We start from the raw sequence: 22,330 nt of genomic DNA, 5'->3' as shown, positions 1-22,330 counted from the left end.
TCGCCAGCATCTAGGAAACAGTGGCTGGGAGTGAGTCAATCTGCCCGGAGGACAGGGACCAGGCCTGGCCACGCCCCTGCTCCCCACATGCTCCGTGAATGAGCGTAGAGAGCAAGCAGGTTGTCAGGGAGTATCTTCAAGCCTTCATAGGAATTAACCAGTTGGGTCTGAGTACGGTAGTCTTCCTTTATCCATGGTTTTACTTTCTGTGGTTTCAGATACTCACGGTTAACTATGGTTAGCCTCAAGTCTGAAAATACCAGCTGGAAAAATTCCAGTTTTAAATCACAGGCCATCTCGAGTAGCAAGATGAAATCTTGATCCGCCCGCCTGGTCCTCTGTCCAGCGTATAGAGGACCCGTGCTGTATCTTCCCTCTGTCCAGCGTATCCATGCATCTAGGCTACCACTTCATTAGCAGTAACTATCTTGGTGATCAGATCTCCTGCCTTATGCACGGGGAACCCTTGCCTTTATTTCATAATGACAATATTTATTCTTACTTACTGATATTCTATTTAGTAATGTGCAAGAGGTGTGATGCCAGCAATTTTGCATGCCGAAAAGAAGTCGGAAGGTGCTTCCTGTAAGTGGAAAGTTGTTATATATATATATATACATATCATATATATATATATAATATATATATATCACATATATACATATTATATATATACATATATATAATATGTATATACATATTATACACACACACACACACACACACACACACCCACATATACATATTTGAGGATTTCTGGGGATCAAGTCCATGGCTTCATACATGTTAGGCATGTATTCTATTTGAGCTACTCACCAGGACTAGTTTTAGATTTAACAAGGAAAGAAACAAATGGTATGCTGTGGTCAGTAAGTCTATGGTAAGTAGTTGTTGGTCAATTGTTGTAACTAGCTGTAAGTTAACCACTATCACTGGAAAAACCCAGTATGATTAGGTTATGTGCCCATCTAAGTGGTGGGAGGTTTTTACAAAGCAGCTTCAGACACAGTAGTTGCCTTTTAAGAACACACCATGTTAAACATTCAAATGCAAATGAAACTGTTAAATTGTAGTACAAATTAAGTAGCAATTCAAGGTTGAATGACTCATCCAGACAGGTACTTGATTTGAAGCTGGAGACAGGCTGGCTTTGTGGGCTTGAACTGTCCCAGCAACACCTTTGGGCTGGGACGGGGTCCATGCTTGGTTTAATGCCCTGTTGTTGCTAGCTTGGAATTCCTGTTCTTTCTTTCTCTTCACTTATTTTTTTAAATTGACACCCAGTAATTGTACATATTCATGTGATGTAGTGTAGTATTTCAGTCCATGTATACAATGTGGAATGATCAGGCCAGGGTGGTTAATGTATTCATCACAACAAATACTAACCATTCCTTCACGTTAGAAACATTCAGAATCTTTCCTTCTGGCTGTTTGAAATCTACAGTAAGTTTTATATATATATATATATATATATATATATATATATATATATATATATACATCTACATATATATACGTGTTATAGGGTATATATACACATGTATACACATATTTCTTGGAGATGAGGACTTGAACTTGGTATTGGAGGCTTGCTTTTTTTATTTCTGTCAGTTGTAGGACTTGAACTCTGAGCCTGGGCGCTGTCCCTGATTTCTTCAGCTCAAGGCTAGCGTTCTACCACTTGAGCCACAGTACCACTTCGGGCTTTTCTGTTAATGTGGTACTGAGGAATTGAACCCAGGGCTTCATGCACGCGAGGTGAGCACTCTACCACTGAGCTACCTTCCCAGCCTGGAGGCTTGCTTTCTGCTCATTGGCTGGTGCTCTATGACTCGAGCCATATCTCCAGCCCCTATAGTAATTAATATTGACTGTAGACTTGTAGTGTTTGAATAGGGCCTTTGCCATCTTTCCTTTTGCTCCAGATAGGTAGCCAGTCATGACCTGAAGTGCGTGACCAGGAAAAGCTCTTGCTGGAGTGAGAACTAAGGGAGGGAAGGTCCGGGTGGAGATGGAGCCCTTGGCTGGGCTGAAGCTCAGACATGGCTGCACTGGTGTCAGGTCCAGCGGTTGAAGCGCCAGGTTCCTGCTCAGGGTGTTTTGGGAAGTCAGGTGCCACGGTGTATGGACCCCACTGGATCTTACCTGTCAGGAAAAAGTGACACCCCCCAGGGTAAGGCCGCACATGTGCAGAGACACACGCCCGGTGCCAGAGGACCCTGGAGAACCATGGCGGCAAGACCCTGTTGGAAAGGCTGCCGGGCCTTGCTTTGCAGGGCTAGAATTACTCTTGTCTATGGAATGTGCTGGGCGGATGCCTCAGGGATCCTGGGAAGCCTGCAGGAGAAAAACCACAGACATAGCTCTGCAACTCCAGAAAAGGGCGTTTTCCCCCGGAGCCTGGTGTGGTTATGGGTATTAGGATGGGGGGGTCCTCATGTCACATTTGGTGAAGGTCTGCCACTCGGAGCCTACCGTTACTGGTCTGGCAGCTGGAGGAAAGAATCCCAGCATCCCCGGGAAGCAAAGCCCAGGGCTCATGTCCCAGGGACACCGTCTATCTGAAAAGGACCTGCTTTGTGCTGGATTGGACTTCAGTTTCAGGCTTCCTGTCCTTCACCTCAGCAGGTGGCTGAGGATGAAGTGCCCACCCTCTCCTTTCCCCACAAGGAGGGGCAGAGAAGGGAGGGACATCCTGGGCCAGCAGGGCAGGCATGGCAACCCTGGGCTGTACAGGGGCGCGGAGCATGGGGAAGACCTGTGTGTGTTGTGTGTAGAGCGGGTGGAAGGGTGATGTCATGCAGCTAGAGCTCAGAACAACGCAGAGGCCTGCACCCCGGTAAAGGAAGGGGACTGCGCTGGGAGGGCTGTGCCAACCGCCGTGAGGCATGTTGGTGCTTCTCTGGGCCTAAGCAAGGGCTTCTGTTGAGGGACCTGGCAGCCGGGCGCCGGTGGCTCACGCCTGTCATCCTAGCTGCTCAGGAGGCTGAGATCTGAGGATCACGGTTCAAAGCCAGCCCGGTCAGAAAAGTCCACGAGACCCTTATCTCCGATGACCCACTAGAAAACCGGAAGTGGCACTGTGGCTCAAGTGGTAGAGCACTCGCCTTGAGCTGAAGAGCTGAGGGACAGCGCCCAGGCCAGGAGTTCAAGCCCCATGACTGACAAAAACAAGAAAAGCCCTCTGGCTTCTGCTATGGCTTATTGGGGCCTGACAGCCTGGGCACTTCAGCTCTTCAGCTCAAGGCGAGAGCTTTACCACTTGAGCCACAGCACCACTTCCGGTTTTCTGGTGGTTCATTGGAGATAAGAGTCTCATGGCCTTTCCTACTCGGGCTGGCTTTGAACCGTGATCCTCAGATCTCAGCCTCCTGAGTAGCTAGGATGACAGGTGTGAACCAGTGGCTCCTGGCTCTGCAGAGTTATTTTAGGGCCTGACTGGCTCAGGACACAGTGAGATACAGGGCTGGGGGTAGCGTGTGCTAAGTGGCCTGAACCTTGGGCTACTTTTTAAAAATATCTTTAAGTAGTTGTACAAAGAAGTTGCCTTTTAACAAAGCAGTTTAGGACTATCATGCATCTTGATCAGTGTCACCACTTTCAACATTCTCACCTGCCCGTTCCCACCCCACCCCTTCCCTTCCCTTTCTTTTCTTGTTTTTTGTTGTTGTTGGTCATGGGGCTTGAACTCAGGACCTGAACAATGTCCCTGAGCTTTTTCCCTCTATCACTTTGAGCCACAGCTCTCCTTGGGATTTTCTGGAGTTAATTGGAGTCTCAGGGTCTTTCCTGCCCCTGGCTGGCTTTGAACCACGATCCTCAGATCTCAGCCTCCTGAGTAGCTAGGATGATAGGTGTGAGCCACCGGTGCCCAGCTTCCCTTACTTCTCTTAATTTTATAGTATGTACCTTGAATTCTTGTCTGCCTCTGCAATTGTCTACCATTCTCCTTGGTCCTACTCCCCTTTTGCAAGTACTAGTTTCCTGCTGCTCATTTCGTTGGGCTTTGTCTTTGCCTTCCTAAGGATTTACCCTGAGTTCTCCTTCCAGTCTACCATATGTCAGTTACTGGCATACATTTGTACCCACCGGCTGGACTTTGGACTATTACCACGCCTCCCATCTACCAGGGACTCCTAGGCTCAGGGGCTCTACTCAGTGCCGTACCTTGGCTGCCTCCTCAGTTCCAGAAGCACCATTGGGTGACACCTACTGTCAAGCGTCCGGTCCCCTAGCTCCCAGGCCCCGGCCTCTCAGGTGGGCATTTCCATGGAGTCTTGGGGCCCTGGACGCCAGAACATCTTGTGACACAGCCCCGCCCCTCAGTCTGTACCCCTCACCTGCCCCTCTGACCCACCTGTAGCGCGTGTGGGAACCATCGCCGGCCAGGCCACTGTCCCCATTCTACACAGGCGAAGGCTTGACAGGTGTTTGAGAAACACCCGTTTCCTTTCCCAATCTGTCCTGTTTATCCAGACTGTGGCAAACGGTTTATTGTCCTCCATGTTTACCATACAAGGGGAGGAAAAACGACTTTTTGGTACATTTCAAATATATTTTATTACCTTTTTTTTTTTTTTTGTCTTAGAATACGAAACCTGCATGCAACACTAACGGTTTCCGACATTTACAGAGCATATAACACAGCAGTACAATGCGGCCTCTATGGGAGGGAAGCGTGACAGGTGGCTGGAAGAGGTTCTATACACAGGAGGGAACACTTAGCGCCCCAAAGAGGACCACAGGGAGTCACAGACGTATTGCATGATCTGCTGTGGTGAGGGAGAGAAGCATGTGCTGAGGGCTTTCCCCTTGTGGGTCCCGTGCAGGTCCCCGCCATGTGTCGTGCATGGATCTGTGTGATGTGAAGTTCCCCCCCTAAGGCTGCTGATGGGAGTTGGGAGCTTTGCTGCTGATGGGAAGTGGGGGCAGTGAGCGGAAGCAGCAGTGAACCCTTTTAAGAAACGCTCCAGTTCTTCTTTAAGAAGCTCTTGCCTGGCCATTCAACTAATCTTGGAAATGTGTCCTAGAGTAGAGGAAAAATGGACTGGAAGGGGAAAAAGGGAGGAAGCATATTTGTCAGGCAACCAGACTAGTTCCTCTAAGCGCAGATGTGGACAGACCTGTCCCCATGACAGGGGCCACTGGCAGAGTCACACGGAGGCTGGGAGCAGCCAGAAGCCCGGGAAAGTCTGTGGCGCTGTGCAGAGACGCCAGGCCCAAGTTAAGAACGGAGCAGGGCTGTAAGGAAATGTCCCACCAAGACCATTGTTCCTCCCCGACGCGGATAAAGCTCAGATGTGGCGTGACATATGAACAATACCAAAAAAAAAAAAAAGGAAAGGCATGAGTTTCTCCCTTTTCAGCAAAGAGCCGCCTGTCACACACACACAAAAGTCTGCAGGAGAGCTGGGTCTCACATCTGGAAGCCTTTCGCCTCCAGCTATAAAATGTAAAAACCGACCCTGGGTAAAAAGTGCTTGGTAACAATATATAATTTGTGTCTTATGCCTGTGAGAAAGAAAGGGTTTTGATTTTTTAAATCTGCAAAGTCCTTTGCTGAAGTCTCCCAACCGGTCTGGAGTTTTTTTCCTATCAGATTTGTTTTCTCCACCTTATTCTTCGTAGACCCTGGGAAGAGAGAAAGGGGGGAGTGGGGGCAGGTGTAAGTGGCTCAGGACCTGGCTCAGAGCAGCTCTCGGCTGCCCTTCTCCCAGGAGTGAAAGGGACATCTCAGACGACCCGATTGTCCCAGACACAAAAACTCACACCAACCTGGCCTTTTCCTTTCTAATCAGCGTCGGCTGATTCCATACCCCCCCCCCCCCGCCCCCCATGGAATAAACCTTTTGATATGGAAACAAGAGGCCCGAGACACATGATATATACCTGATGAGTCTGGACTGTTGGAGGAGCGAGACCCTCTTTGGCTGGATGGGAAACTCCTGTGTCTCTGAGTTCCATTTCTCCCCTGAGCTCAGCCTCTTCTCAGAGAAAATGGGGGGCTCCCCTCCCTTGACTTAACACTTGTCACCCAGGAAAACACCATTTCTAGGAGCCACTGCCTAACGCCTGGAAGGGGGTGACCAGGTCTGGGACCTGTGCCCCACGGTCGTTTCCTCTTGGCTCTGCTGCCCTGCCTCTCCCAGTGATCAGACACTCATGAGCTGCCCTGCCTTGCCCCTCACCTTCTACACTGACTCCATTGAGTTCCTCTGAGCCTTTCTGATTGGCTGCCTTAGGACCCCACTGCACGCCCAGCCCGACAACCTGGCCCTGGGTTGAAATAAGATGCCTGCCGTGGCTACTTCCTGTGGTAGCCAGAAGCTCTGGTCTCTTGAGGGGCTGAGTTCCTTGTCAGGCCCTACAGGCCTGATCCTGCCATGTACCCTTTCTTCTTTCTCCATCCTGGGTTCAGTACAGTCTGTCTGTCTGTCTGTCTGTCTCTCTCTGCAAAAAGGACTTTACACAGCTCCTTTATTGCCATTCTACACTCACTAAGACACTTTTCAACCTTTCCTTTCCCAAGACAGCTCAGCATTCCAAGAAAGAAAGAGGAACTCGATACAGTGAACTCAGGCAAAGTGTGGTAACCGAGGGGCTGTTCTTGCTTTCATTATTGCAATTGACAGAAAAAAAAAAAAAGCAAGGCTACCTTCGGCTCCCAGGTACCTCTTCTTTAAAGCTGAAGCCCAAGAGGATGGGGAGAGACCAGGTGGGCACAAGTTTTATCTTCCAGGAGCCCGAGCAAGGTCTTCTCAAACCCTACATGAACTGGCCCTGGGCTTAGCCTCACTCTACCTTTGATGACACAAGCAGCCCTAGCTGTGTGAGCGAGAGAGAGAGAGTGGACGGGACAGGGCTTGCTTCTGTCATGTGCGCTTGTCTGACCCAGCCTGAAAGAGGGCATCGTTCCCATCAGATAGGGAAATCGTCTCTTATTCTCATCACTTTCTATGTCAAGTCACTGCAGATGAGGCAGTTTTGCAGGCAGCAAGAAAAGGCTTTCAGGAAGTGGCGCTGTAGCTCAAGTGGTAGAGCGCTCGCCTTGAGCTGAAGAGCTGAGGGACAGCGCCCAGGCCCAGGGTTCAAGTCCCACAACCGACAAAAAAAAAAAAAAAGAAAAAAAAGAAAATGCTTTCAGGTACAGGACCCAGCCCGAGTGTCTGTGAGAGAGATGGCCACAGAGCTGAGCCAGGAGCAGGAGGGGGTGGGGTGGGGGGTGGCACCGGGTCAGGGGATGGGACAGGCATCATGGATGCCCATGTTAGAATGGGTGTGTGTGTGTGTGTGTGTATTCTAATATATTCGAATGTATATGCATTCTAATATATATTAGGATGATTAGATATATTAGTATATGCATCTATGTGTGTTTTAGAATATGGTTGCACATTCTCCGAGGGGGCCTCTCTTCCTGCTCCGGCTTTTCCATGTGCTATCTAGGTAGTCATGTCCTCTCCCTACCTCCCCTTGACTCCCCCTCTGCAGAACAAGATGCTGGCACGGGCTTCACATCTGAGGATGTGTATGAGCTTCCTCGGCCGGGCTATCCAGGCAAAGATATAAGCAGGCTTCACATGCGTGAGGAGCGGCCCATTCCAGGACAGACCGCCCTCATGTGGGACAAGGGAGCCGGAAAGCAGCCTCCCCTTCCAAGACCACATCTCGAACGTCAGGGACCAGAACTCGGAAGTCTGCTCGTGAAGGTGGGGAATGGGCTCAGGGCACTGGCCATCTCATGACCAACTGCTGATCCCTGGGAGACAGGGGTAAACCCAAGGCCTCATACCCACGTGGGAAGGAATTTATCAGCCAATCTGGACCCTGTGGGGCAGGGGAACGCTCTGGAGAGACTAGCACAGGGCGATACCATGTCAGGTGCTCCTGACAGCTTATGTCAGCTACATATATGAAGACTGTATCGTGTGAAAGTTAGAGTACAGCCGACTTTGGTTCACAGAGCTAAACCTGCAACGTGTACAGGGGCCAGAGCCTCCTTGGTGAAGTGGCGAGTTGCTTTTCCTTGGCGGTAGAGACCCCATGTCTTGTCATCTGATTGTTGTAGTGTTGTGGCGGGGCTGGATGACGTGGCACGGGGCTGGCGGGGGGCGGGGGGGGGGCGGGGGGGGGGCGGTGAGAGCCACAGCTGGGTGGCGGAAGGCAGGAAGGAGGGCAAGAGGAGGAGGAGGGCCTACCTGCGCTTCTCGTTCCAGGCATTGTACCACTTGATGAAGCGCTTGGTGCTCTGCAGCTTGGGGTGCAGGCAGTGCTCCTGGCCCCGGTATCTGGACATGCTCTTGGTGGTAATGCTGAAATGGAGTGGGAGGGGATGCAGGGTTGAGGGGGCTGAGTAACACCTCCTTTCTTGACCTGTTGCGGGGTCTGGTCTGTCAGATTAGGGCATGGAGACACTTGGTCTCCTTGCTCCTTTGCAGCAGCTTTTCCTTCCTGGATGGATTTTGGAAGGTCGGGTGTCCCCTGAATCTCTGACTCCATGTTATGGTCTAACCTATATGGGGGAAGTGGTCTTGCTTTGCTTGGAGGTCTCATTGTTTGGGATAGCGTCTCCCACCTTATACCTCCAGCAGGGGCTCAGGTCTCTCTTGGGCGACTGTACCCAGGATCCAGAGGTGAAGAGAACCAATGCCAGCAGGGCAAAGTGCCAGTCGTGGAGTTAGGACACATCCTGCAGATGCTGTGGTCTCTGACCCTCAAGTCCCACCACAGGTTGCTGACCCTGAAGCAAAACCTTGTTGGTCTTGAGCCCGTTTTGATGATGAGGTCTCAGTATCTCCTCTTTGGGCAGAAAGGGAAGACCTGGCTTCTTCATAGCACAAAGATCCCAGGCCTCCCTCAGCTAGTGCTCTGGCATACCAGGAAAGCCTGGCTGTGCTAGGGAAGTATGTGGGCTTGTACAAGCGCAAGCTATGGATTTGAACTCCCCCTTAACCTACATTACCTCCATCTGTAACATGGTCACAGTAATAGGATGTACTCCAAGTTATTGTGACAGTGAAAGGCAATAATATACATCAAGTGCCTAGTTTCTGAGAGGTACCCGATGAATACTATTATTGGTAATTATTCGTGGAAAAGAAGGCAATCAAACAAAAAAAAAAGACCAGCTTTGTATGTGTGGGAGCTTTGGCCTGGAACGGGGGGAGGGGGAGGAAGGGGGGGCACACAAGCCTGCTGTCTGCCCTGCACTTGCGTTCTCTCCTTGGCAGGGGAGGATGGCCAGATAGGAGGAAGCTTCTGGTAGGAAAGGAAGGATGGTGTTCCAGAATGAAGGAAGGACAAAGAGAGACGTGAGGCCGACACTTCCCAAGGGGTGCTCGGAGAGAGGTTGTTGGGAGTCAGATGGAAAGAGTGGGAGGCGAGGGCCTCCCCTGGCTACCAAAGGTAGGGCTCGAGGGCCAAGTTCTGGAGGGGCAGGGTTGAGGTAAACACAGCGTCCCCATCAATGGGGAGATCTTGCCACCCCAATGGGAGACCGAATGTGTATGGGTAACCTGTTCTCTTCCCTGCTCTGTGCGGAGTTCCCAGGGAAGAACCTTCTTTTAAGGCCAGGTGACTGGGCCCTGCCGCCTCCATGAGATGCAGCTCCTCTCGGGCTTTTAGCACGGGGCTAAAAGTAAAATCTAGCTTCCGCACCCCCAACCCCAACCTGGTAGCTAGTTGCCCTGCAGGAAATCAGCACATCCCCCATTCCACGCTTACGATGCCGTCTTTGCACTCTGAATGTGAGGACTCTGAATGTGAGGACGTGAGAAAGGTTCTCTTTTCAGGTCAGGGTGCTGGCTGAGCACCCCAACTCCTAAAGGTCAGAGAGCAGGCCAGAGCAGTTCAGCTCTCCTACCAAGGTGCTCAGCACACGTAGGGTAGCTCAGGTGATTAATACCAGTCGGCCAGGAAGCCAGGAGGATTCGTGACCCCAACAACGATTCAAAATTCTGGGTCCTGTGACTTTCACGCTGGCAGTTTGTGGGGTGCCAAAGGTCCTAAGGAGAGCTCGGTAGGCACGTGACACAAATGACCTTTCTACTTGACTCTTTTGGACCCTTCAGATTGCAAGGACTCTGTACTTGCTAAGCAGACTCCGCTGCCGCCTCCCCCTCTCCCCTCCTCCCCTGCTAGAGATTTCTGGGTGACTCGGGGTGAACTGGAAAACTTGCTTTTGTTCAGCCTTTGTGCCTGGAAACCGGCTTTGCCAAAAAGTATTGGCCCCCCCCCATCCCCCCCCCCCCCCCCCCCCGTCTGATGTTGAGAGTCTTAGCGGAGAGGAGCCTCCAACCCTTCCAGAGGGCTTGTGGGGGGCTTTGGAGGTGGGAGAGGAAGTTGAGGGGATAGGACGAGGTGCCTGCTTATTTTATGAAGTTCCAGCATGTTCTCAGAAGGCGAATGCGACACTTTCTCCTATGCTTGTCAGTTATAGCCAAGAAAAGAGCAAGCCTGCTAAGTGAGGATTCCATTCTTTTGGGGGGAAGCACTGTACCCCACCCTTAGACACAACGTGCACGCCCCTTGACATTGTGACCACCCCTCCCCAGCTGGAACTGTTGAGGGCTTACGGCTCTTCTTAAGCCATCAGGATATTATTATTATTGTTGTTATTGTTATTATTATTATTTCTGGATCAAGGCAAAGGGCAGCTTTGGGAGGCTGAGGGGGTGGGGTGCTCATTTAAAGGCCAGTGGAGAAAAGCATGGGAATCCTTTCAGGCCTGGTGTCTTTCTGAATTCTCCTCACTTCAGCCTGACTGTCTGGCCTGGGGCAGCCTGGGAGCATGCCCTTCCTTCTCAGACACCCCGTGAAGGTCTCGGGGAGCAGCGGGGCCAGCGGGTGGAAGGCACTCGTCCAGACTGAGAATAAAGTGTGTCCTGTTTCTGGGGGCGGGGCACAGGGGCCGGTGGTGCATGGCAAATATTTGGGAGCTGCTTTGCCAAGGGCTGGGGTTCTGGCCAAGAGCAGTACTGGTGGGGAGAGACTCGGTGCCGGCTGCAAGTGGTTAATTGGGAAGGCGGACAAGCCGGGAAACGCAGTGTTCTCTTGCTCTGCCCCACTTTTTTTTAAGACATCGCCCGCATGCCCACCACCAAGCAAGCCTCTCCTGTCTTGTGGCACCAAAGATCCCCCCTTCCTCAAAGAGCTCCCCCCCCCCCAGGACAGCTCAGGCTGGAGGGGCCGTGGGGAGTCCAGCAGCTGGCATGGACCAGCTCCCATCTCACAATCAAAATCCCCAGAAGCCGGAGGCTGGCCATCGCAGTGGACAGACAGACAGACAGTCCCCTGACTGTCCTTTTCTAAAAGAAAAGCCAGAAGGAGAGATGCTGTTGGTGTGACTCCGATCTCCAGGGACAGCAGGCACACGGGACGTTGCGTGTGTGTGTGTGTGTGTGTGTGCGCGTGTGTGTGAAGTTGGCACACCAAGAGCCACCGATGGCTCAGTGAGCTGGCCCCGGGGCAAAGCCACCTGCATCCTAGCGAGTGCGGCCCGGGTCCTCACTCCGACCCCAGGCAGTGCGCCCCCCCCTCCCCCCGGCCGAGCCCCGCACAACTCACATCACCATCTTCTCCTCGCAGTGCGGGGACTTTGGCTTCATCTCCAGCTTCTTCACGTCGCTGTAGCGGATCTTGGGCCCCTTGCGGGAGCATTTGCATTTGGACCCTGCGGGGCGGCGGCGGGCGGGCGGCTCAGCGGTGCCGCAGGTCTCCGTCTGCGCTACCGTGCGCCCCCCCCCCCCCCCGTCCCCCCCAGTCCCCCCAGAGTCCCCGGCATCCCGGGGCCCCAGTGTGGTGGTGGGTGTGTGGGGCTCCCCAGGACCTCCGACGGGACGGCTGGGGGCGGGGGGCACCCCCGGGGACCCGCCCGGCACTCACCGTCCGCGCGCAGGGCGCACAGCGCCAGGAGCAGCAGCAGCAGCGCGGCCGCCAGGAGCCTCATGCCGGCCGGAGGTGTCGGGAGCCGGGACGGAGGGCGCCGCGGCGGGGTCGGGTCGTCCGGCGGCGGCGGGGATGGGGAGGGAGCGGGGCTGGCCCAGCCGGTGGCTCGGCGCGCACCTCCGGGCGCGGCGCGGTGCCGCCTCGACGGGGATCCCAGCGAGCTGTCCGGGCGCGCGATCCTGCGCTGCCGCCGCCGCCGCCGCCGCCGCCGCTGCGCCTGGCGCTCGGGGAGATCTTCCCTCCGCCCCGGCCTCCCCCACCCGGCCTCGTTTAAATGCGCTCCTGCCCTCGCAGCGAGCGAGCTCATTAATATGCAGAACCCGCGGTGACTCACTGAGATTTCTCAATGTGATGGGGGGGCGGGGGGCACAGCCCAGCCCAGCCCAGCCGGGCCTGCAGCCTGCCCCGACCTGGTGGCCATCTCCATCTCCATCATCATCATCATCATCTCCTCCTCCTCCTCCTCCTCTCCCTCCCCCTCCCCCTCCCCCTCCTCCTCTCCCCCCCCCCACATTCACACACACATCCGCCACCCACTCGCTCCCACTTACACACTTCTTTGCAAGCCTGCCTGTGCGTGAGTGTGCATGCACACACGCAGATTCCATCCTCACACACTTAGCGCTGGGTGGCTATGGAGAGACCCTGCTCTGCTGATCTTGTGTGGATCCCTCTGCTCCCGGCTGCTGGGAGACCCAGGCCCAGGGCCCAGGTGCTTGGGGTGGGGAAGCCCCGAAAGGGTTTCTGGGCAGTATAGGTGCCAAGTGTAAGCGCCAGCAGGCCTAACTTCTGGGGTGAGGACAAGGCCCCGTTGGGCCAGCAGCTCGGGTGGCCAAGAGCGTGAGGCCAGGTCTGGATAGGGACTTGGCATAGGTTGTACAACAGCAAAGCCAATCTCCATGATCCTTGGACTGACTCCAAGCGAATATGGAGGGGAGTTTGGGGCATGACCCAGGAAAGCCACCTGTGGCCTGGTGGTGATGTGTGTGGCTGGGGGGCTGGGGACACTTTTTCTCAAAAACTATGACAGTGGTGACCCTCCAAACAGGGTGGGGGGGGCCTTCCCAGGTTTAAACACCGAGCAGGGATTCCTGGGTGTGGTGTGGGAGCAGTGACCCCGGCAGACATTCTCCACAGCACCACTGTCAGTGGCTATACCACTCAAAGGCTTCTTCTCTGAGAAGGGTAGATCATCATTGTGCTGGCCATCAGAGTGGCGATCGTACAGGCAAATGCTGTCTTAGAGGCCCGTGCCGGCATCCCAGTTACAGGCTACAATCCAGAGGATGGCAGCTGGAGTCCAGCCCAGAGGAAAAAAATCCAGCAGACCCCATCTCAACAGAAGAGCCAGGAACACAGCGTTATGCACCCGCCACATGTATATATGTATATATGCATACTTATGTAGGCACATATCATACATATAATTATGTATGTAATTATATGTATATACAATTATTTGTATATGTAATTATATAGAATTGTTTTATGGTTCCCTTTCTAGGTTATTAGTTTTCTTTATTTGATGAATTGAAGGAAAAGGGAAAAAAAGGATAAGCTTAGAAGAAACAACTTGCCCAAGGTCAAAGAATGCAGAAGCAGGTGATGGAGGGAAGGGATGTACTTGTATATGTTGCTGCAGAACTGGGGCCCCTGTTCCTGGATGATTCTGTGGCTTTGGGGCCTTCACTTCTGACAGTGAACTTCATGCAGGCTTGGCTGCCAGAGCCATAGCTGGCCCAGAGCTGTGCTGCCAGTCAGGCAGCTCTCCTGGGATGTGGTGCCAGTGCCCAGTGAGCTTTCTGGCATGAGAGGGGGCAGTTTGCCGAGAGGCAGGATGGGAAGAACCCATCCTGTCTCTTCCAGGGGGAAACTAAGCCCTGAAGAGCAAGCAGAGCTCAGGCCCGAGGTTGTGTTGGTCCTTAGAGCCAGGCTGGCAAGCTGGAACCTTTTTCTACAGCAGAAGATGAGTTGCAAGGGATAATTTTGGGGGGTGATTTGTGTTAATTTTTTAAGTTAAAATTAACTTTTCTTCTTGATAGGAAACAGCATGGATTTGTTAAAGAAAAACAGGAAAACAACGGACAAGCAACCCACCGGCTCAGGTCTATCCCAGCATGCTAGCAGTGCACCTTTCTAAACCATGTCCCTTAGTTTTGCCTGCATGTGCATAAGTAAGAACTGGCTGCCTATTCTAGTTCGTAACCTGTTTTCCACCAATATATCATTGGCATCATTCCACGTGGCTGATATTGCTTCTATAGTATTTCTTTTATGGGATCATCTGAAGCCAGGTAGTATAAGAGCTAAGCTGTTGATTTCCAGAGTCAGATTATGTGACATTGGGCAGAGGATTCTTCTAGATCTTGATTATCTCATCTATGAGAGGAGGCTACTAAGCCTCTGTTACCAGGAACTAAGTAGCATTGTGCATGTCAAGCTTTTGTTCTGGCCTGCAGCACAGAGCAAGTGCTAGAAGAGGCTGATTATTGTTCTGTCATTACTTTAGATGCAGAGTGCCCCATTGTCCAGATGTGCCCTAATTAACTGATTACTTCCTGCTCGATATTTGGGTTGTTTTCAACTGCTCTTTATAACTAGTGCTTTGTGACAAGTATTCCTGTAGCCTGGTTTTGTGATAGCTATTCAGAAATAGGCTCAGGTTTAAGAAAGGCTTTTAATACAAGTTGCCAAACTGCCCTCCAGAAAATGTATAATGTAACTAAACTTGGCAAAAAGAATTTCTTAATTACTTGGGACATGTGAAATGCTATCTTTTATTAACAAAATTTCATTTCTAACATGCTGACTTTAATATGTTGATTAATTAACAAGGGTCTAATAGCACCAGGGATCATGAGCACTGAGCATTTTTTGAAATTTAAAGTACTTTATTGTTATTATAAAGGTGATGTAAAGAGGGGTTACGGTAAAGAGAACATTTCCTTTTGGACAATGCCACCTTTTCCCTGGCTCTCTCCCAGTTTTCCCCTCCCATCCCCACCCACAAGTTGTACAGTTCATTTTCCACATAGTGTCCAATGAGTCCCATGGCTGCATTTGTTCACCGTTTGCCTCTCTATTTCTGTGCCTCCCCTTCTACTCCCAAAGACATAAAAACAAATAGGACAAAAAGAAAACAAAAACCCTCTTGATTCCATTTCCTGGAGTTCACGTCCATAACTATTATTTTGTATGATTAGATACGCATAGGCATCGGCACTGAGCTATTGTAGGCTCTGAAAACATGAACCAAAGTCCTTCAGCTTTTGGGGCTGAAGCAGAGGTCAAATATGCAAGGCTTTTGTTCCCAGGGATATTTCTCAATGTACTAGGTATGCTGTGGCTTATAAAATGCAGCCATGGTGTCTTGGCACGTGGCTTCCTCCATCTGTGTGAGCTCTCCTGGCTCCAGGGATACAGGAAAGGAAAACATGGGATTCTCTGTTTCTAGGAGGACTGTGTGTTGTACTGTAAACTGAGCAAAGTCCAGCGCCTGACCCTTGACTTGTCTCATGGTACCGACTCTCTACTGAGCCTGAGTGATTGGCCTTGGATGGCTGTGGCAGCAGGCTTAGGTGGGCATAGTAGAGACAGTTCTTTGCACACTAGTCCTGCCTGCTTCGAGGAGGTCCCTTGAGCTCCATCGAGGGGCAGCACACATCGCCTGCCTCCTGAAGGGCAGCCTGCTGTGTGTATTTACGTGCTGTTGTGTTATCTTTCGGGAGTGGGGTGAGAGCCTGCTGTGGCCAGGCGGTGTGCAAGGTAGATGGTTTCTGGCACAGTGAGCAGAGGCTCATGTGGCGATGATGGGTATCAGCCACAACTGCAGGGTTTTATGATCTTGGCAGCGGTCAGAGGCATGAGGAGCCTGGTGCCCACGCATTGGGTGATCTGGACTGGCAGGGGTGGGGCCAAGCCACTCCCTTAGAGGAAGTGGCTTCTGGGTTGGCTCTGCAGGATTGATGACCACCACGGGAGGGAGGCCACTTGTGTCGTCCTTGCTCACACAGAGATCTCCCGTGGGGCCTCCCTGCTCTGAGACCTCCTGTGCGGAATCCAGGCCAGTCCCCAGCAGGGCCCACCCAGCCATGGTCTTATCCCTCAGACACACTCAGTGTCTTCATTTCTGGATCTTTGTACTTGGGGTTTTTCCCCCGAGTGTTCTCTCCTCCCCCCTCCGAACCTCAGCGTCCACATCCTCTCTTCAGACGCAAGCTCTCTAGCAGCCGTGAAACCCAGTTACCCTCTCTGCCTTGATCTACTTTGTGTTAATATTACACACAACGAACGCAGACCACGCTGCCTTCTGGGGGGTGGGGGAGGAGGCTGGGTCTCTCTCTGTCCTCAGTGCCCGCAGCCATGCTCTGTCTAAATGTAGGAAGAGCTCCTTCTGCATCTTTTGGTCAAAGTGTGTCAGGCAAACAGCCGGGGCTTTAGGAATGGTGTTAAATTGGCTGTGCACACTCCGGGTTCCTGTGTAAGAATACATGTGTGTGGATGCTGGTCACGGCAGGCTACATTATCAGGGAAGCCAGCTTCTTCCCAGGGTGTTTGCTTCAGGCCAGCAGTGGCTGGGAGGGGTTTGGATGGGGCCTGAACAGTGGTGGCTGCTTTCCTGCCCCAGGAGCTGGGAGATAAGCCAGTTCTTTTTCTTCTCTCCCTCGCCTCCACCCAGTTAGCTTCATAGCTGACCTTCTTCTCAGAAGTCATCCCTCAGATATCCCTGAAGGGATGGGAAGTCCTGAAGTCTGGTGTGTCCGAGGCCCCATCTAGCCTAGAATGGACAGGAGTCATACAGAGTCACCCATGTGTCTTGTCCCCAGATGTTTAGGCTAGAATGAGATTCTGCACCTGTCTGGACCTGTCGCTACTCATGACATGGGGAAGGGGGCTGCAAAATACCTGGAACATACTAGTTTGGGTCCTCTGCCATAGACAATATTTTCCTTAAGTAGCAATATTCAAAGCTGATCACGGTCGAGTGCGGAAGCATCTCTGAAGCATGGGTCCACCAATTGGTATAAAACTTTGGGAAATTGTCACTCCACTTGTCACCTCAGAACTCTGTTTTAGGAATTTGACAACACGGACATGCAACACGCAGAGGTATTCCTTGTCGAAAATAAAGCACCTACAACCACGGGTATGAAGTAGACAGTGAAAGAGTTAAACCAAATCCTCTGATCTAAAGACGCGATTGCAACAGAATAACATTTAGTAAGTAACACTGGGGCTTGACTCCGCTTAGGACTTGCCAGGCAATACCACTTGAGCCACACCTTTTGTTTTAGATATGTTTTGAATAGGGTCTCCTGTTTTTGCCTGGTGCCAGCCTGGCCCCTAGTCCTCCTTACTGGGATTATAGGTGTGAGCGATCATACCTGACCCTCCTTTTTTCTTAAAATACGTATATGTTTAGAGTTTTTTTTTTAAAGTCTATTCATTTTACATTGCTTTTTTTTTTAAAGTTGTGCTTCAAGGGCTGAGGATCAAACCCAGGGTCTTGGGCACATTAGGCAATCAACCTGTCCAGGGTACCGGTCTTCATCCTCGAAAAGGCGCTACAGAATCGTCTACATCTATCTAAGGCCATGGGCTTCCTCTTGTCTTTCTGGTTTAAACCAGTACCCCAGCATGGACATGGGACCTGGTACTCCATGAGGGGAATGGATGAATGAGAGTCCCATTCATGTGGCTCTGACTTTACTGCTATCTGGAGAGTTAGGGAGTCAGACGTCTTGATTTAGAGGCCGGGTCTACCACCCTACTTCTCACCGTGCCTCTGTGTCTTCATTGGTAAAGGAGGATAATAATTATTAGTAATAATAGCAATAGTAAATACTAAGAAGGCTGTGATGAGGATGAGTTGAACCTCCACCTATGGCAAGCATGTCGTGCCTTGTCTCACGGCAAGTGCCCCAGTGATGTTATTTCTATTCTATTCTATTGTTTATTTTTACTTTTGTTTTTCTTACCCAGTCCTGGGGCTTGAACTGTGGGCCTGGGTGCTGTCCCTGAGCTTTTTTTTTTTTTTTTTAGGTCCGGTTGTGGGGCTTGAACTCTGGGCCTGGGTGCTGTCCCTCAGCTCTTCAGCTCAAGGCTAGTGCTCTACCACTTGAGCCACAGCGCCACGTCTGGCTTTTTTCTTTTTGCTTATGTGGTGCTGAGGAATTGAACCCAGTGCCTCATGCATGCAAGGCAAGCGCTCTACCACTGAGCCAACTTCCCAGCCCCCATCCCTGAGCTTTTGTACTCAAGGCTAGCACTCTACCACTTAATCCATAGCTCTGCTTCCAGCTTTTTGGTGTTTAATCAAAGATAAGCATCTCAGGGACTTTCCTGCCCAGGCTGGCTTTGAACCCTGATCCTCAGATATAAGCCTCCTGAGTAGCTAGGATTACTGGCGTGAGCCACCAGTGCTCTGCTGTCTGTTTTATTTCTATGAATATTAACTTTTCTAAACTCTGTCCTCATCTCAGAGTTTGCTTAGCTATGTGTCTACTTTTTCTTTACATGTGTGTCAAGGACTTCTCTAAGTGCTAAGTACACATATTAACTTAATACTCATAACAACCACATGAAGTAGGTTAGTCTCATTTTATAGATGGGGAAACTGAGGTAAGGGAAAGGTGAGTACTTCACCCCAGGTGTAGCAAGTTGCAGGGCTGAGATTCAAACATGAACGGCTTGGCCCTTCTCAAGAGGACATGATAGCAGTGTGTGTGTGTGTGTGTGTTGGGGGGAGAGGGGAAAAGGAGAGGGGCAAGGAAACCTTAATCAGGAGATAGTGCTGCTTGATCCCCCTCTTTTTGTCCGGGAACACTTGCCTTCGGAAAAAGGCAGAGGTGTTAAGACTTGGGTGTTCTGTGTCTACTGTGCTGTCAGTCAGTGGGGGCTCCCACAGCCAGAGCCAGCTGGAGAGAGGAAGTCACTGCTCCTGACTGAGGAGGGATGGAGACTAATTTGCTTTGTAATCAGTGTCTCAAGCAACCCAGGTAGGAGAGCAGAGCCGTGCCAAAGGCATTGTTCAGTGGATTTACCCGCCAGGTGAGTGCTGCTAGCTTTGATGAATCCCAAACGAAGAAAACTTTCCAAGCAACCCGCCCGAGAGATGGTACAGCTTTCTGTCTCAGCAACTAGTCACTGCTTTTGAACACGACCAGGTTCTTAACGGCGAGCAATTGAAGGCCGTAAAAGAATTGTCATAAACAGTTCCCAGGATCCAAGTGTGCGGCCCAGATCTTAAGCACATAATGGAATCGTCTCAAAAGCAAGGAGGGGCAGCAGGAGCCATAAATCCTCAAAGTGCAGAATCTAGCCGTTGTGAAATTTGTGCCGAAGGGGAACCAGATGTGGATGCTGGAGAGAGTGAGGGCCGGAGGGAAGATGCCGAGAGGGCCTCTCTGCGCTGGTAGGTGCCTCCCGCTGTGTGCTGGTGGAGGTGGGATTCAAGAATTCTGGCTCTGAGGGGGGAAGCCAGGCAGACTGACTCCAGTGTGGCAGGGCAGGAGGCGGAGGGGGGAAGAGAGGGCAAAGGCAGAGGCTGGGAGGCTCTGCGTATTCCTCGCTGCTGTTTCAGTGGCTCGAACAGGCATTCCACAAGGTTTCCCTGCATTTTTGTCCTTGATGACTCAATACGTGGAGCATAAATACACTTGAAGGATCACAGAGAGACTTAAATGTATTTACCCCGTAGAGGAAAAAAGTAACGGACATGTGTAAAGATGGGGAGGAAAAGCAGGTGGGTCCAAGTTACCATTTTTGGCCTTGTGTAGAGAACGGATTTTATTTACAAAACCCTCTAACAAATGTGAAGCTGAGATGTGCCGGGCACCCACTGTATACCATACATCTGGCCAGGGCTGCAGAGTTGTAAGCCAGTAACCCGAGGCCTGAAATGCAGAGGGAGGGACCTCTGCTTAGCAATTGGGAAGAATGCATAGGGTCTCAGTTTCCCAGGGTGAGCACAGGGGCAGTAATGCTTAGGTAGGGCTCAAGAAAGCTTTCTTATCAACATTTCCTTTTGTGGATCATGCTTTTTAAGCCGAGTAAGAACTCTTTTCCTAATCCTAGGTCCCCAAAATGATCTCTCATGTTTCTCACATTGTTATATGTTAATAGTCTACATCAAATCCATGATCCATGTTAAGTAAACGTTGGTATGAAACTTGAGGCAGAATCTGGGCAGCGTTGGCTCACACCTATCATCCTAACTACTCAGGAGACTAAGATCTGAGGATTGCAGTTCAAAACCAGCTGGAGTAGGAAACTCAGAAGACTCTTATCTCCAATGAACCACCAGAAAACTAGAATGGGGCTGTGACTCAAAATGGTAGAGTGCTAGGCTTGAGCAGGCTCCAAGAGGTGGGAGGGTGAGGGTGGGGAAGAGGGCTTTCTTTCTTTTTTTTTTTTGGTCGGTCGTGGGGCTTGAACTCTGGGCCTGGGTGCTGTCCCTCCGCTCTTCAGCTCAAGGTGAGCGCTCTACCACTTGAGCTACAGCGCCACTTCCAGTTTTCTGGTGGTTTATTGGAGATAGGAGTCTCACAGTCTCTCCTGCCTGGGCTGGCTTTGAACCGCGATCCTCAGATCTCAGACTCCTGAGTAGCTAGGATTACAGGCGTGAGCCACCAGCGCCCGGCAAAAGGGCTTTCTTAAGGCTCGTGGTTGACCCAGACCTTGAGCTGGAGGTGAGAGGCGGTGTGCTGGGTAATGGTAAGGTAGGATATGAGATGCCAGGGGCTTATAACTGATGGTTCTGGAAAATGAAGTTGGTGCTAGCCTAGGCCTGCTTGAGGCCATCTCAACTCTCATTTCTTAAACCAACCAACAAGCCAAAATAAGCAAAACTCCATTCTGGAAACATTAGCGTCGCTGGAGAGAGGCAGCCATCATGGAACCTTCTACCCCCGGACCCCAGAGAACCAGCCCAGGTTGTGCCCATGCTTGGGAGCTTCCACGCACACACACGACAAGGGGACACAATCTTGCTTAGGAACATTGTATGTATAACCACTGCCACCCCCACTTCAAGTGCTGAGGGAGGCTTCAAAGGACCCTGGAGTAAAATACGGGAACAAGACCTAGCTTAGTGGTTTTACACTGGAGGTTTGCAACAAGTTTCTCTTGTGCATACTTGCAGTGGTTTGGGAAAGCTCTGAGGCCTACTTCTTTATTTTCCTATGCCAGTCCTGGGGCTTGAACTCAGGGCCTGGTGACTGTCCCTGAGCTTTTGTGCTCAACACTAGCCATCTACTACTTGAGCCACAGCTTCACTTCCGTTTTCTCTTTTTTTGTGTGTGTTTTTTGTTTGTTTGTTTTGGTAGCTAATTAGAAATAAGAGTCTCGCAGACTTTCAAGCTTGGGTTGGCTTGGAACTGATATCCTCAGATCTCAGCCTCCTGAGTAGCTAGGATAACAGACCTGAGCCACAGGGGACTGGCTTTGTCTTTTACTCAACCAACTGCCCGTTCCCCAGTGCTCTCAGAGCCTTGATCTGGCAGCCACATCACAGTCTGTGAATCCCTGGCGGGTGGCTGGGCTGACACCAGTCATGAATTCAATCTTGACAGCACCTCAAGTGTTCCCAGTGGTGACCAGGGCACTGAAGTATCAGCTTATCAAAACTTGGTTTCACGGAAGTGGCGCTGTGGCTCAAGTGGTAGAGTGCCAGCCTTGAGCACAAAGAGGCTCAGGGACAGTGCCCAGGCCCTGAGTTCAAGCCCCAGGACTGGCAAAACAAAACAACAACAACAGAAACACCAACTTGATTTCTGTAACTACTGGGAACATTTAGAGGCCTCTTGGTCTTGCACACATCTATCTGATTTCACTTACTTAGAATTTTGTTTTGTTTGTTTTTTGTTGGTCATGGAGCTTGAACTCTGGGCCTGGGTGCTGTCCCTCAGCTCTTCAGCTTGAGGCGAGCGCTCTACCCCTTGAGCCACAGCCCCATTTCTGGTTTTCTAGTGGTTCATTGGAGATCAGAGTCTCATAGACTTTCCTGCCTGGGCTGGCTTTGCACTGTGATCCTCAGATCTCAGCCTCCTGAGTAGCTAGGATGACAGGCGTGAGCCATACAGCACCCGGCTTACTTAGAAGTTTGAATGTCCCATCTGTTGACAATATGGACTATTTCATAATGTGTTTTTAATTTTCTCTATTATCTTTCCTGATGCTTTTAATTCTGAGGCTTGCCTCCTTTTTTTTAAAGAAGAGGAAGAAAAAGGAGCCCCCCTTTCCTGGAGATGTCTGCAGAGCAGGGATTTGGGATGAGCTCCCTCAGGGCTTCCATATTCTTACCATGCCTCCAGCCCCTTCTCCCACTGGTTATTTTCAATGTAGGCTCTTGCCGTATGCCCCGGCTGGCCTGGACCCTTGT

General features: G+C 51.1%; 1 protein-coding gene across 1 annotated transcript; it reads right to left on the bottom strand.

Moving 5' to 3' along the window:
• Positions 1-5,336: 5,336 nt before the first annotated feature.
• Positions 5,337-12,136, bottom strand: Cxcl14 (C-X-C motif chemokine ligand 14). Its single transcript, XM_042671333.1, has 4 exons — positions 11,887-12,136; positions 11,569-11,674; positions 8,202-8,315; positions 5,337-5,634 (listed from the first exon to the last, which is right to left on the bottom strand). Exons 1-4 carry the CDS (start codon positions 11,948-11,950, stop codon positions 5,619-5,621), a joined length of 300 nt encoding a protein of 99 aa, XP_042527267.1. The 5' UTR covers positions 11,951-12,136; the 3' UTR covers positions 5,337-5,618.
• Between the last annotated feature and the right edge of the window lie 10,194 nt (positions 12,137-22,330).

The sequence above is a fragment of the Dipodomys spectabilis genome, unplaced genomic scaffold (assembly GCF_019054845.1).
Source record: "Dipodomys spectabilis isolate Male_0828 unplaced genomic scaffold, ASM1905484v1 ptg000611l, whole genome shotgun sequence".
NCBI lineage: Eukaryota > Metazoa > Chordata > Mammalia > Rodentia > Heteromyidae > Dipodomys > Dipodomys spectabilis.
The sequence above is the reverse complement of the archived record's forward strand: the minus strand, read 5'-3'. Positions and strand labels throughout refer to the sequence as shown.

Coding starts and splice junctions, on each gene's coding strand:
- Cxcl14 (XM_042671333.1), bottom strand. CDS start 11,950: ATGAGGCTCCTGGCGGCCGCGCTGCTGCTGCTGCTCCTGGCGCTGTGC. Junction 11,675..11,886: donor GTGCGCCCTGCGCGCGGACG/GTGAGTGCCGGG, acceptor GCCGCCCCGCAG/GGTCCAAATGCAAATGCTCC. Junction 8,316..11,568: donor TGCGAGGAGAAGATGGTGAT/GTGAGTTGTGCG, acceptor ACTCCATTTCAG/CATTACCACCAAGAGCATGT.